General features: G+C 36.3%; 1 protein-coding gene across 5 annotated transcripts in view; it reads left to right on the top strand.

The window, feature by feature from the left end:
* The window catches only part of RPS6KA3 (ribosomal protein S6 kinase A3), a 112,797-nt gene that overhangs the window by 77,806 nt on the left and 21,332 nt on the right, over nucleotides 1-13,659 (top strand). For all 5 annotated transcript variants that reach the window (XM_037157433.2, XM_037157437.2, XM_037157434.2 and 2 more), the window contains 5 exons: nucleotides 6,772-6,860; nucleotides 7,066-7,130; nucleotides 7,211-7,313; nucleotides 9,404-9,528; nucleotides 11,522-11,647. In XM_037157433.2, the coding sequence (XP_037013328.1) occupies nucleotides 6,772-6,860; nucleotides 7,066-7,130; nucleotides 7,211-7,313; nucleotides 9,404-9,528; nucleotides 11,522-11,647 (508 nt within the window). The remainder of the gene's footprint in view (nucleotides 1-6,771; nucleotides 6,861-7,065; nucleotides 7,131-7,210; nucleotides 7,314-9,403; nucleotides 9,529-11,521; nucleotides 11,648-13,659) is intronic.

Consider the following 13,659-nt stretch of genomic DNA (forward strand, 5'->3'; position numbering starts at 1 on the left):
TGATGAGATTTTAAAGTAAATGCTTCAAGCTAATAAAAAAGAGAGAGATTTCAAAGTGTTGCTACAGTTTAAAAAATAATTGCCCTGGCTGGTGTAGTTCAATGGATGAGCACCAGCCTATAAACTGAAAGGTTGCTGGTTCGATTACCAGTCAGAGCACAGGACTGGACTGTGGGCCAGGTCCCAGTTAGAGGTGTGGAGGAGGCAACTGATCATGTTTATCTTCCTTTCTTTCTCCCTTCCCCCCTCTCTAAAAATAAATCAATAAAAATTTTAAAAATAAAATAAAAAATAATACACGCATTTATGTAAATAGGCAAAAAGATTCTAGAAGGGTATCAGAGAATATCTATGTGATCTTGGGGTAGGAAAAGTCGTTTTAGGTCACAAAAAGCAATAGCTATAAAAGAAAAGATTGAGATATTAGTACTACATTAAAATTAATATAACCAACAAAGGGCTTATATCCGGAGTATATCAAGAACTCTAGTTAATCAATAAGAAAAAGACAGCCCAATGGAAACAACATAGTTAGGAGACATAGGGACTTCAGTGGCCAATAAACTTTAAAAAGGTGCTCACCCCCATTAATCAGAAAATGCAAGTTAAAAGCACAATAGGCTATAATCGCATACCCAACAGTAAAAAGACTGACGATACAAATGCTCACAGGATGTGGAGCACTGGCAACTTTCATACGTAGCTGAAAGGAATACAGATACTTGTATAACCACTTTGGAAAGCTGTTTTTGGCATTATCTTCTAATGTCAAATTTACATATACTCTCATCTAGTAATCCCATTTTTAGGCATGCATCCAGTTTATATGCATCAAGGTACTTGCACATCCAAAATGAAGCACAAAGATGTTCATAGCAGCATTATTTGTAATGGTCAAAAAGTGGAACCTGGATCAATCATTAACTGTAGAATGGATTGATAAATTATGATATATTCATATAATAGAATACAGTAGGGGTCGACAAACTACCTGTAAATATTTCAGGCTTTGCAGGCCACACACAGTCTCTGTCACATATTCTTAATGCTTATCTTTAGTGTCCAGTACTTCAAAAGTTGTAAAAACCATTCTTAGCTCAAAAGCCATGTAAAAACATACTGAGGCCTTTAGTTCATGGGTGCGGTGTGCCATATAGCAAAGAAAATGGACAAACCACACTTATATGCAGCAATTTGTGTAAATCTCATAAGAATGTTGAGCAAAGGAAGTTTGGATATAAAAGAATGAATGTTATATGATTCTTTTTTTTAATGCTATATGATTCTATTTTTAAAGTTTTAAAAACAAACTAAAGCAAGTTTTTAGGGTTCATATTTAGATCACAAAAGCCTGAGGCAAAATAAGGAAAGTGGTTACATTGGATGAGGGGTTCTGGCAATGTTAAATTTCTTGGTCAGATGATGCTTCACTTTGTGGTAAATCATTGAGCTTTGTATTTTGGGTTGGATTTTTCTTTTTTGCACTTTATGTTTTTCTTCACAATAAAAAAGGTTAAAAAATGTTTGCCATATAAATGAATGTTCACTGAATCCTCATCACTCCATCTACTCTGGCCCTTCCCTTTTAGCTAACAAACATGCTCTAGTGTTGAAAAAAAAAACTCTAGACGCTTTTTTTTTTTTAATTTGGCTTTCCTTCCAAGTTTCTGCAATATCTCCCTGCATCCTTTCAACACAAAGCCTATTTAAATAGTAGTCTTTTGTTGCCATTTTTGGCTTCTTTTATTCCATAGTCTGTCATTTATTTCCACCACTCTACTGAAACTTCTTTCACCGTTGTCATCAGTGATCTACTTGCTTAAACCAGTGGCAGATTGTTAGAAAGGTGACTGTCATTTTGTTCACACAGTTCATTCAACAGATGACGAAGATGTTGCTACAGGTATTTAGGATGCAGTGTGAGCAAGACTGACAAGGTCTTTTGAGGTATCACAGAGCTTGCATTCTCCCAATGGAGACAGGAATTAATATTTAAGCAAATAAATATAATAATTTCAGATAGGAGAAATAGAGGTAGATAGTAAATCAGAGTACTCTTAAAGTGTGAGGGCAGAGCAGGAGCCATTTTTTTTACGAATATTTAAAAATTTTTTTGAGAGAGAAAGGAAGGAAAAAGAGGGAGAGAAATGTTGATCAGTTGCCTCTTGCACGCCCCCTCCTACTAGGAACCTGGCCTGCAACCCAGGCAAGTGCCCTGAATAAGAATCAAACTAGTGACCTTTTGGTTCGCAGGCCAGTACTCTATCCACTGAGACACACCAGCCAAGAGCAGGAGCCATTTTAGATGGAAGAGTTAAGAAAAGTCTCTCTGAGGAGTATTTGACGCTGTTAGCCATTCCCTCTCCCCTTACTTTTTTCTGTTCCCATTGGCTTCTCCTCCCTCTCTAATCATTCCTCTCTGGGTCTCTTGCTTGACTATTCCTTCTCTGCCTGCTTTTCTCTTTGTAATTATGAAATCTTTCAAATATGAATTTGCAAAAGTAGAATAATACAATGAACACACATGTACCAGTTACCGAAAATTCAGTAGTCATCAAAATTTTGCAACATTTGCTAATTTCCTTTTTCTAATTTACTGAAATATTTTCAGCATTTCAAACATGTCATTTCTTGCTTCACTTTGCATCACTAAAAAGTACAGATTTTTTTATATGACCACATCTAACAAAATTAGTAATAATGCTTAGATATTGTCCAGTACCAATCTTTAACCAGATTTTCCAGGTTTTCTCCAAAAGAGTGTTTAAAATATATATTTTTTTATTTTGAAGAGGGTGGAAGGGAGGGAGAGGAGAAGGAGAGAAACATTGATGAGAGACAGAAACATTTCTCTGCTGCCCTCTGCCATCCGTGAGCACCTCAACAGGGACAGAGCCCACAAACCAGCCATGTGCCCTAACCAAGGATCAAACCAGTGACCTTTTGGTCAGGAGGATGACACCCAACCAACTGAACCACACTCACCAGGGCTAAAACAGTGTTTTTATTTTTTTAAGATTTTATTTCTTTTTAGAGAGAAAGAGGAAGGGAAGAAGAAAGAGAGGGAGAGAAACATCAATGTGTGGTTGCCTCTCACGTGCCCCCCACTGGGGACCTGGCCCATAACCCAGGCATGTGCCCTGACTGGGAATCGAACTGGTGACCCTTTGGTTTGCAGGCCAATGCTCAGTCCACTGAGCCACACCAGCCAGGTCTAAAACAGTGTTTTTATAGTCCCAAATTAAGTCTGCACATCTCATTTGGTTGTATTCCTTAAGCTTCTGTTCATCTAGAATGCTCTACCCCTGTTTGTCCCCTGCCATTAGAAACTAACTCAATCAATATAGAATTCTACTTTCTGGATTTATCTTTTGGAAAGACAAGAGCACCTTTCAATATCTGAAGCAAAAAGCATAAAGCTGGTTCTGTTGCTTACTGTAGTAAGAGAGAGCAATGCTGGTCCAGTAGAGTCTCCCTAAGCAGAGCAGACCACTGTTCTTACATAGGGTTTGGGGAAGGGTGGAGTTCAACATTTGGCCTCTTTTCAGGGCCATAAGTGGGTTGACATCATCTGTAAGAGTGTGGTTACGTGGGTGGACTGTTCATTAGTTGGCATTCAGGTGTGGTTAGTGGAGGCAACCCACTCTTGTTTGGCTGATTTTCACAGAGAGCAGTTACTGATTGGTTGGTTTGCAACACAAACAAAGAAAAACCAGCAACAGCTGTGTTCACCTAGACAGGTTGTCTTTGATCAATTAAATGGATTTAAAACCAGTTCTGGTGGCTCTAGTGTTACCATGGTTATACAACAATTAGGCTTTTTCTAGGAGTGTGGAAATGTTTTTATTTACCTTACTCCTTTATCCTGTTTTGCCTAAATTTTTTGTCAAGATTATTTCATAGCTTGTGCTGTTGCACCACACCAAGAGCTTGCAACAGCTGGTTGTTTTACTTTAAGTGATGAGTTCCCATGTTTACAGCTGATCCCTCCACTGTAAAGTTCCCCGTCAGGCTTTTATCTGTTGGCTTCCTCCTTTGATAATCATTACTTGAAACAATTATTTTACTAGGGATTCAAAAATGGTGGTTTTCTATTACTATTATTCTTTTATTTATTAGCTGGGTTTTTTTCCCAATGAACTTTCCTTCATCGACTAGTTACCTTGAAGTGAGGCTCAAACAAGAAAGGCAGAATAAATGCCTAATTCTTTTCTTAATTACTTCCATTTGTCAGAGCCCTACTTAACTTTCAGTGAGGGTGGTGTCAATTAGTTGGGTTTTTATGTTAGTTTTGACTTTTCTTTTTGTTACTTTAATGAACTTGTGGGATTTAATAGTCAGTATGATTCAGCCAATTGCATTCATTATTTTTAATGCCCAAATTGTCCTTATTCTGATCACCATTTAAATGCCCTTGTTACCCAGTGTTTCATTTCTAATATGCTTTTCTTCCCCTCTGTGCTCACTTTACCTTAGTCTTTGTTATAACTACTCTCACTGTTTTAAATACTCCCAAATCACTCTTTCTTTCCTTAACTTACCATACACCAGACCTATATTTTCATTTACTTACCTCTCTCAAAACATGTGACGTGCACGACTTCACATTTTAATCTCTATTTGCTATTCTTTCCTCTTGTATTTCCAATTAGTAGCATTTCCATGCAGCCAGAAACCTGGGAATCATTTTTTATTTCCTCTCTCTTGCATGTGCAGGTATTCACCACATTCGCTCTCAGAAATATTTGTGTCCTAACCTTTCCTCTGCATTGAACTGCTTGTAGTTGAGAACCATGGTGATTTCCTACCCACACTATTGGGCCAAGCTCTGAAGTAGAATGCCTATTACCTCCCAACACTTCCCACTCCAGATCTTTTTAGACTATCCTTGGAGTTACCTTCTTGAAAATGAATCTGGTCATGTTAGTCCACTATTTAAAGACTTCTGCTATATCCCCATTACCTAACATGGCAGTGTTTCTCCAGATTTGCTCAACACAACCCTAATTCTATAAGATGTTAATAGGTCCTCTCTAAGAAAAAGGTTCTGGAAACAAATGTTTAGGGAAAATACTGATTTTTTATTTTTACTCTAGATGTTTCAGCCTTTTATATGCAAGGTATTTAATTCTATGTCTTCACCAGGGGTGTATAATAGTCAGCATTCCAAACTCATTGGATCATGAAAATATTTTGTTGTTAACTGTCTAGAGAGATTAATGTTACTCAGTAAAATGTTGGAGAACCACTGAACAAACAAATTCTCAACCTTTAAATTGCATTGAAGGCCTTTCACAGTCTCTGGTGCTAAATTAGATACTGTCTATTGTTCCCTTAGCACTTTTTCCATATGTGCTTCTGAATTTGTCTTTTAATCAGGATTATCTATATCCATCTTCCCCACTGACCTTTGGGGGCTATCTTTATCATTTTATCCTCAGCAGTAAGCAATGTCTAGCACATAGTAGTTCAATAACACCACACTGAATAATAAATGGATCTATTTCTGAAATAGAAATTTCTTTGCTAGCCATTTCCCCAGCTCTATTATTATTTTTATACACATAGATTCATTGGTTTTCTTAATTTGTAGGTTGAAGAAAAGATTAAAATTATATATTAGAGCTGAAACAGACCTTCAAGTTCATCCAGGCCAGTGGTTTTCAGACTGTGCCACAAGCTCTTAGATATTTCACAGATCCCTCTCCCACCAGCTCCTCTTCCCTGCAGGACTATTAAAAGGAATGGGGGGTGCATACGAAGCACATGTTCTTTTAGCAGTTTTAAATGTTGGATTTTTTAAATTATTTTTGAAGAAGGGTTCCAAGGCTACATTTTGAGAGCCATTGATCTAACATCCAATGCCTTTGCTTATTAAAAAGAAAATGGTAACAGCCCCAAGGGGATTGGCTTTGGCAAGGTCATGAAGTTCTTAGTAAAAGAGCCAGAACTAAGGCTCAGATGATCTCATTCTCACAGTAGTGCTTTTTGCAAAATTCTGAAAAACAAAAAGCTTATTAGGACACTATGGACTAATATTATTATGTGTTCACACCAAAACCTATACAGAAATGTTCTTACCAGCTTTACTTGTAGTAGCCCAAAAACTGGGCATGATCCGGATTATCTTTTATAGATCAAACTCTTACACATTTGTGCCATGGCATACTACTACTTAGCAATGAATGAGTGAACTCTTAATACACACAATAACTTGGATGAATCTCAAGGGAATTCATGCTGAGTAAATAAAATAGTTACCCACTGTATGATTCCATTTACATTCTTAAAATGACAAAATTATAGAAATGGAGAATTAGCTTAGAGGTTGCCAGTACTGTTAGGTATTGGGAAAGGAGGCAAGTGGGATGTGGCTGGAAAGGGGCAGCATGAGTGATCCTGCTGGCAATCAACTGTTCAGTGTCTTTACTGTGGTGATAGATGCAGAAACCCACACGTGTGATAGAACTAAACACACATGTGTACATACACACGTGCACACACACAATACAATTAAATGGAGACATCTCAATGAGATCAGTGGATGGTATCAATGTCAGTATCCTGGTTGTGAAAGTGTACCATAGCTTTGTGATGTTACCTTTGGGGAAAGAAAACTGGGAAAAGAGTACACAGGATCTCTCTCTATTATTTCTTATAACTGAGTATAAATCCACAACTATCTTAAAATAAAAAGTTTAACTTAATTTAAAAGTAAAATACAGGCACCTCCAAAAATAACATGTTATCTTATGTGGATTTATTATTTAGAGCTAAGCTTGGAATGCCACAGTTTTTGAGTCCTGAAGCCCAGAGTCTTTTACGAATGCTTTTCAAACGAAATCCTGCAAACAGATTAGGTAAAATTTTTATTTTGTTTCTTTCGTGTGTGTGTGTGTTGGTATTTGTTTTTTTTTCCCCAGGAGTGGGGGGGGTGGATATTTGTTTTTGTTGTGGGATTATGAACTAGTAGGATAAATATTAATAGCGAAGACTAAATAAATAGTATATATGCCTCCTTGAAATAAAATTATCATTTAATCAAAACTGGTTAATTTTTTGTAGGTGCAGGACCAGATGGAGTTGAAGAAATTAAAAGACATTCATTTTTCTCAACAATAGATTGGAATGTAAGTATAGAATCAAAATTTGCTTGAATTTTTTTTATAATTAACACATGTCTAAGTCTCTCTTTCCCCCCCCCCCCCAGAAACTATACAGAAGAGAAATTCATCCACCTTTTAAACCTGCAACTGGCAGGCCTGAAGATACATTCTATTTTGATCCTGAGTTTACTGCAAAAACTCCCAAAGGTAAGAAGAAATATGAAAACCCAAATATAAGACAAGGAATTTTCCTCATTCAGTGAGAAAATCTTTTCTAGCTTAATTCTTTATGCTCTCCTCATATGTCCCTTTCACCCCCCATTCCTGCCACAATAACTAGATAATTAGTAAATCCTTTATAGCATTTGATAGCAGTTAAGATCCTTGTTAAATCTTTTAACAAATTATATTATATTGTACCTTAATGATACTACTTATGTGGAAAACTATTTGTTAGTGTTTATTTACCTGTAGATCTTTTTACATGAAATACGCTTCAGTATAAATAGTTCTCGTTAAGACTGTAATACTATGTGGTATTCTGAAAGTATTTATGAAATTTAAATCCCAAGTATAACTTTATGTGAGGATTGATAACTTCAAAATAAATCATATCCTGTATCATGGTTTATCCTAAAATTGCATAAACTGACTATTAAAAGTAATCTTTGAAACGATAATCTTTATTTCATTAATTAGTATACATATGTATATGATATAATGGTGTGTCTTGCATTCTAATACTCTCATTTAGATGTACCAGACCCCAGATTTATCAAAAAATTCATTTGCTAAAATTCAGATTTAGCAAATGAATAAAAACTGCACTTATGTATATTTGCTATAAAACATTCCAGCCAAAATTTTCACAATCTGTATTGAGCATTGATAGGTATTTATTATTTTTATTAAAAGCCTTAGAAATTTGTATTAATACATGAACAGAATTTTAGCAAATACATGGACAGTGATAGGCATAGAATTGATGATATGTAGTGATGTTTTACTTTGCTTTCTCAATACAGTTTGTCCTTGTAGAGGAAAAATCTCAGAATAGATCAGTTCTATATGTATTCTGCCTAGATAGGTTCTCTTAGCATAAGTCTTCAGTATAATACTATCACACTGATTTAAAATTTACTAAGTATATATTGCAGAGCATATCAAGCTGATGTTCAAAAAGAGCTTTATATGGACTTGATGTTTAAGTAGATTTACCTATTTGTTTTTTGCTTGCCCTTAGCATTCAGGGTATATTTATAAATATTAGTGTGCCTAGTTATGTGTTTATATTTATGAATAACACATATTTATTGTTTGTCTTTAAAATGAACATTAGCCCTCGTTGGTGTAGCTCAGTGGATTGAGCGCGGGCCTGTGAACTAAGGGATCATGGTTCAATTCCCATTCAGGGTACATGCCTGGATTGCAGGCCAGTTCCCAATGGGGGACACATGAGAGGCAACCATACATTGATATTTCTCACCCTCTCCTTCCCTTCTTCTCTAAACATAAATGAATAAAATCTTTAAAAATAAATAAATAAAATGAACATTAACTATATTATTAAAGTATTTTTCTGTTAATGTCAGTAGATCCCGATAAATACTTTGAATAAAAATACATGTCATATCATGAATATATTTTAAGGACTACATACCATGATTGTCCTGGAAATTGCTTTTGATCCTTAAATATATATAATAGTTTTAATTAATAGTTTAGATTTTTAGATTCTGACATTATGTACCAGGACCACTGAACTAAATTCTTTTTTCCTAAATTATCTGTAGATCAACCTTGTTAGGTTACCATTTAGGGTTGCACCATCCAATGTGGTAGCCAGTAGCCACATATGACTATTTAAATTTAAATTAATTAAAATTAAAATTTTTGTTTGTTAGTCACACTAACCACATTCCAGATGCTCAAGAGATATATGGCTAGTGGCCACCATATTTATTCTGTTAGCACAGAAAAAGGGAATTTTCATCACTGCAGGAAATTCTATGGGACAGTGCTAATTTAGGATAGCATTAACCCAATAATTCATTGATTTATTATATTCTCAAATGAATTAGCTATTTTTCTGGGCTCTGAGGGCCTGGGATATTAGCGCTGTGGCAGTAAAACCATTAGGACAGATCTGATACAGTGCCTCCCTGAGTTATCCTGTAAGTACTAGGTGCCTGAGAGTAGAATTCCAGAAAAAGTATAAAAGGTTGTACTGTGGACAATTCTTCTGTTATTTACCTTTCAAGGTTATTACCTTCTTAGTAATTTATTATTCTTTTCAGATTCACCTGGCATTCCACCTAGTGCTAATGCACATCAGCTTTTTCGAGGGTTTAGTTTTGTTGCTATTACCTCAGATGATGAAAGCCAAGCTATGCAGACAGTTGGTGTCCATTCAATTGTTCAGGTGAGTGAATGTCTAAGTAATTTTAAATTGGAAGTGTTGTAAGATATAGTTTGTTGTATGAATAATTACATTAGATTTGATCTGACTTAAGTGGGCAGCTTAAAATACATTTTATACCATTGATACTACTTTTAGAAACCTCTGTCATATGCCTTTGGAAAGGTTGCATACGACAGAATCCTGTATACTTATGTGACTTGAAAGTGGGAATTCTAAGAGAGTTAAAATAAGTATCACCATCTTGTCTCTCCCCTCTCCTGTGCCTCAAAATGTGTATCAGGCCTAGTTTCTTTCAGCCTCTGCCTCTTGTCAAGTCAGCTCTGATGAACTGAGGTCTGTCTCCTGATTCCCTGATGCCTCAGAAGAGGGGTCTTTTTCTGTAAAGGGCTGATGATAAATATTTGAGGCTTTGTATGCTATATGATCTCTGTTGCGACTACTCAGCTCTGCCACTGTGGCACAAAAGCAGCCATAGACAATGCCAAAATGAATGAGCATGGCTGTGTGCCGGGGAGACTTTCTTTAGAAAAACTGGTAGTGAACCAGATTTGGCCCGCAGGCTATATTTTTCCAACCTCTGCCATAGAAACATAAGAAATAAAAAGGAACTTAAATCTTAAAGTTTGTCAAGTTTTGTGTCCTTGTTCTTTTGGAGCCTCCATTGTCATTAGGCAGAAATGGTTATGGATGCCGCCTTAGGGTGCCTCTTACCTCATTATGCCATCTGTTTATTGCAGTTGGAGAAAAAAGAGGTAAAAGCCACAGAAGCAGGTTCCTAGGTGTGTGTTGCTGTTTATAACAGGAGACCAGACTAGTAAATTAAATGTTAGTAAAGAGGACTGGTACAAAACATTAGATTTATTTCTTCCCATCCTAGTATCATGGAAAGATAAATTTAATTTACCTTTTTAATCATAGAGGGAATTGTTTTGAGGGTGTAATTAGTGCTTGAATTTCCTTGATAATTAAATTGCTTTCACTCTAAAGTTTGTGTGTGTGTGTGTGTGTGTGTGTGTGTGTGTGTGTGAGAGAGAGAGAGAGAGAGAGAGAGAGAGCCAGTCATCTTGCTTTCTCCACTTTCTAGAAAACCAATTTAAACACTGGTTTTTGAACAGAGTTTATGTTGAAATATTTTGTCCCTTTTACTATGACAACCATGTGATGTACTGCAAAGTTTTAAGGTCATAACTTCTATACCAAACATAGAAATTACAAACATATATTCTGCAGAACTGAAGTTTTAACCTATATGCAGCTATAGGCATGGGGGAGTCTCCTATCAGTATAGCCCAGGGCAGCACAACTTCTCTCAGCCTGTTGTGGAACTAGCGATTTGCTGTTCATCGTCCTCCATGTTATTTGTCCTTAACCCAGGGTCAATGGCTTCTCTAAGAAGAAGTTGTATTGAAGCTATGACTTGAGGGTGGAGAAAGGAAGTTACAGCTCCTCCCAATAGTCCAAAATGTTGATAATAGGTATCACCTTCAAATACATTATTTAATCCTCACCATTACCCTCTGAGAAAACCCAAGTTCAAGGTTATACAACCTACAAGTGGTACATCTGAGACAAGAATCCAGATGTTCTAATTCTGAATCCTGCTAAATCTTTTCTTCTCTACCAGAGGTTTCAAACTTCTCCCTATTTGCAGAGGTACTTCAAAGACCTATGGCCTTCTGGGGAATAGAATAGGGCTCAGTCACAGGCAAGGCTGTCGACCCTTTCCAAGCAGGTCTGCGTTTTCTGTTGTACATATTTAATTTTTTCATTTTATTGTAAGCTTTTTAAAGGGCATATTTCATGCTGTACATTTTATTGTAGACACTTCTAAGATATGTGGTATAGAATAAATGATTTAAAGATTGATTTTTATTTTTACTGATACTCATTTATACTTAATATCAACAATGCATGTTGAGTAACATATTCCCCTATTATGAAATGTACCAAAGTCATTACAGAACCCTTTGTCAATTTTTAATTGTGTTTGTAGCAGTTGCACAGGAACAGTATTCAGTTTACTGATGGATATGAAGTAAAAGAAGATATTGGAGTCGGCTCCTACTCTGTTTGCAAGAGATGTATACATAAAGCCACAAACATGGAGTTTGCAGTGAAGGTAAATGTTTTTAGATATAAAATGCAACTTTATGCCCTGGATGGTGTGGTTCAGTGGATTGAGTGCCAGCCTGTGAACCATAGGGTCGCTGGTTCTATTCCCAATCAGGGCACATTGCCTGGGTTTTGGGCCAGGTTGGGCCCTCAGTAGGGGATGCATAAGAGGCAACCACACATTGGTATTTCTCTCTCTCTTTCTCATCCCCTTCCCCTCTCTTGAAAAATAAATAAATAAAATATTTAAAATGCAACTTTAACAGTTTTTATTTATGGTAAATGTGTCTTTTGTTATAAAAAGCTACAGTTAATTTAAATATCTGGCTAATGATCACCAAGGAATCATGGATTCCCCTATGAGCTAAAGTGAAGGTAGTGCATATCCAGTTTGCTCAGGACAATGGCAGTTTACACCTGACCTGATTTTTTTGTGGCACCCCTGTTAGTCTCAAAAGCCTCCCATTTTATGGTCAAGGTGTCAAGGAATTCCTCAAAATTGTGTACCAAATTTTGTATGTTTACATTTTTCTAATGAAAAAGTGATTTAGCCCTGGCTGGTGCAGCTCAGTGGATTGAGCACCAGCCTGCGAACTGGACGGTTGCTGGTTTGATTCCCAGTCAGAGCATGTGCCTGGGTTGCAGGCCTGGTCCCCCGTGAGGAGTACACCAGGGATAACCACACGCTGATGTTTCTCTCCCTTTTTCTCCTCCCTTCCCCTCTCTCTAAAAATAAATAAATAAAATCTTTTAAAAAAGTGATACACACTTCCTTCATGTTTAAAAGAATATGTAAGCCAATAAAAAAAATAAGAACCACTGTCATAACATTTATTATCATTAGTTTTAATTTTATCAGGTATGTAAGACAGTAAGATTTTTCCAAGCCAAAACCAAGACACATAGCTCTATGATAAATTTTGAGTTGCAAACCTTTAGTTATATGTAAACAAACATGATATTCAAGTCTCTGCCTTTTCACTTCTTGGAATGGTAGCCTGTTCTCTCCCATCACAGGCAATTCAACTAATAGCTAAAGCTTTCAACTGACCTGCAACCTTAGAACTATCTGTAAGTATGGGTAGCTTGTGTTTAGTTAGTGGGAGAGAGGCATTAATTATGATTACTTCCACGGATCCATCTATTTATCTAGATATATAGTATGATTTCATATATAAAAATAAAAATGAATGTTTTATATAGTATAGCAAATATCTGAGAAGACAAACACACAAAAATTGTTCTTACTATTCTAAACATATTTCTAATTGCTCTAAACATGGATCTAATTGCTTTAAAAAGTCATCAGTGTCCACAAGGCTCTCTGTCAGTTCTTTTTTTTTTAAGATTTTATTTATTCGTTTATTTATTTGTCTATCTTATAGATGGTAAGGGAGGGAGAAAGAGGAGAAACATCAATATGTGGATGTCTCTCTTGCGCCACCTACTGGGAACCTGGCCTGCAACTCAAGCATGTGCCCTATACTGGGATGGAACCAGCAACCCTTTAATTTGCAGGCTGGCTAACAGTCAGTCCACTGAACAACACCAGTCAGGGTGGCTTTCTGTCAATTCTAAGGATAAACTGGAAATAAATTTTAATTTGCTCTTGTACTCGTTGCTCATAGTGAAATCTGGAGAACTTAGAAATTTTCAGATTGCTTACATGAAAGAGAAGGTGAATTATGCACTTGGCAGGCAGTTTAAGGATGTATCTTGCCTCCATAAACACACCAGAAAAAGGAAAAAAAAAATGTCCAGGAGCTAACAAAACTTTGAAAATATCTTGAAGCTATTTGTAGATTCTTGTGACTTAAATTAGATTCATAAAACCAATCCTAGCATAACTTGATTTCTGCTGAAATGACTACAAATCCAAGATCCACAAGCACAAGTATGGATTTAATGTAAGCTGGGCTCAAATTAGCAGATCAGAAAGAACGTTGCCAAAAATAACACTTCCAGTGTGTTCCGATTTTCAAAGGACTAGCCCCAGATCATATCCCTTGAATTAGCATG

This window comes from Artibeus jamaicensis, unplaced genomic scaffold (assembly GCF_021234435.1).
Source record: "Artibeus jamaicensis isolate MK-2021 breed Jamaican fruit bat unplaced genomic scaffold, CSHL_Jam_final scaffold_1283, whole genome shotgun sequence".
NCBI classification, from domain to species: domain Eukaryota; kingdom Metazoa; phylum Chordata; class Mammalia; order Chiroptera; family Phyllostomidae; genus Artibeus; species Artibeus jamaicensis.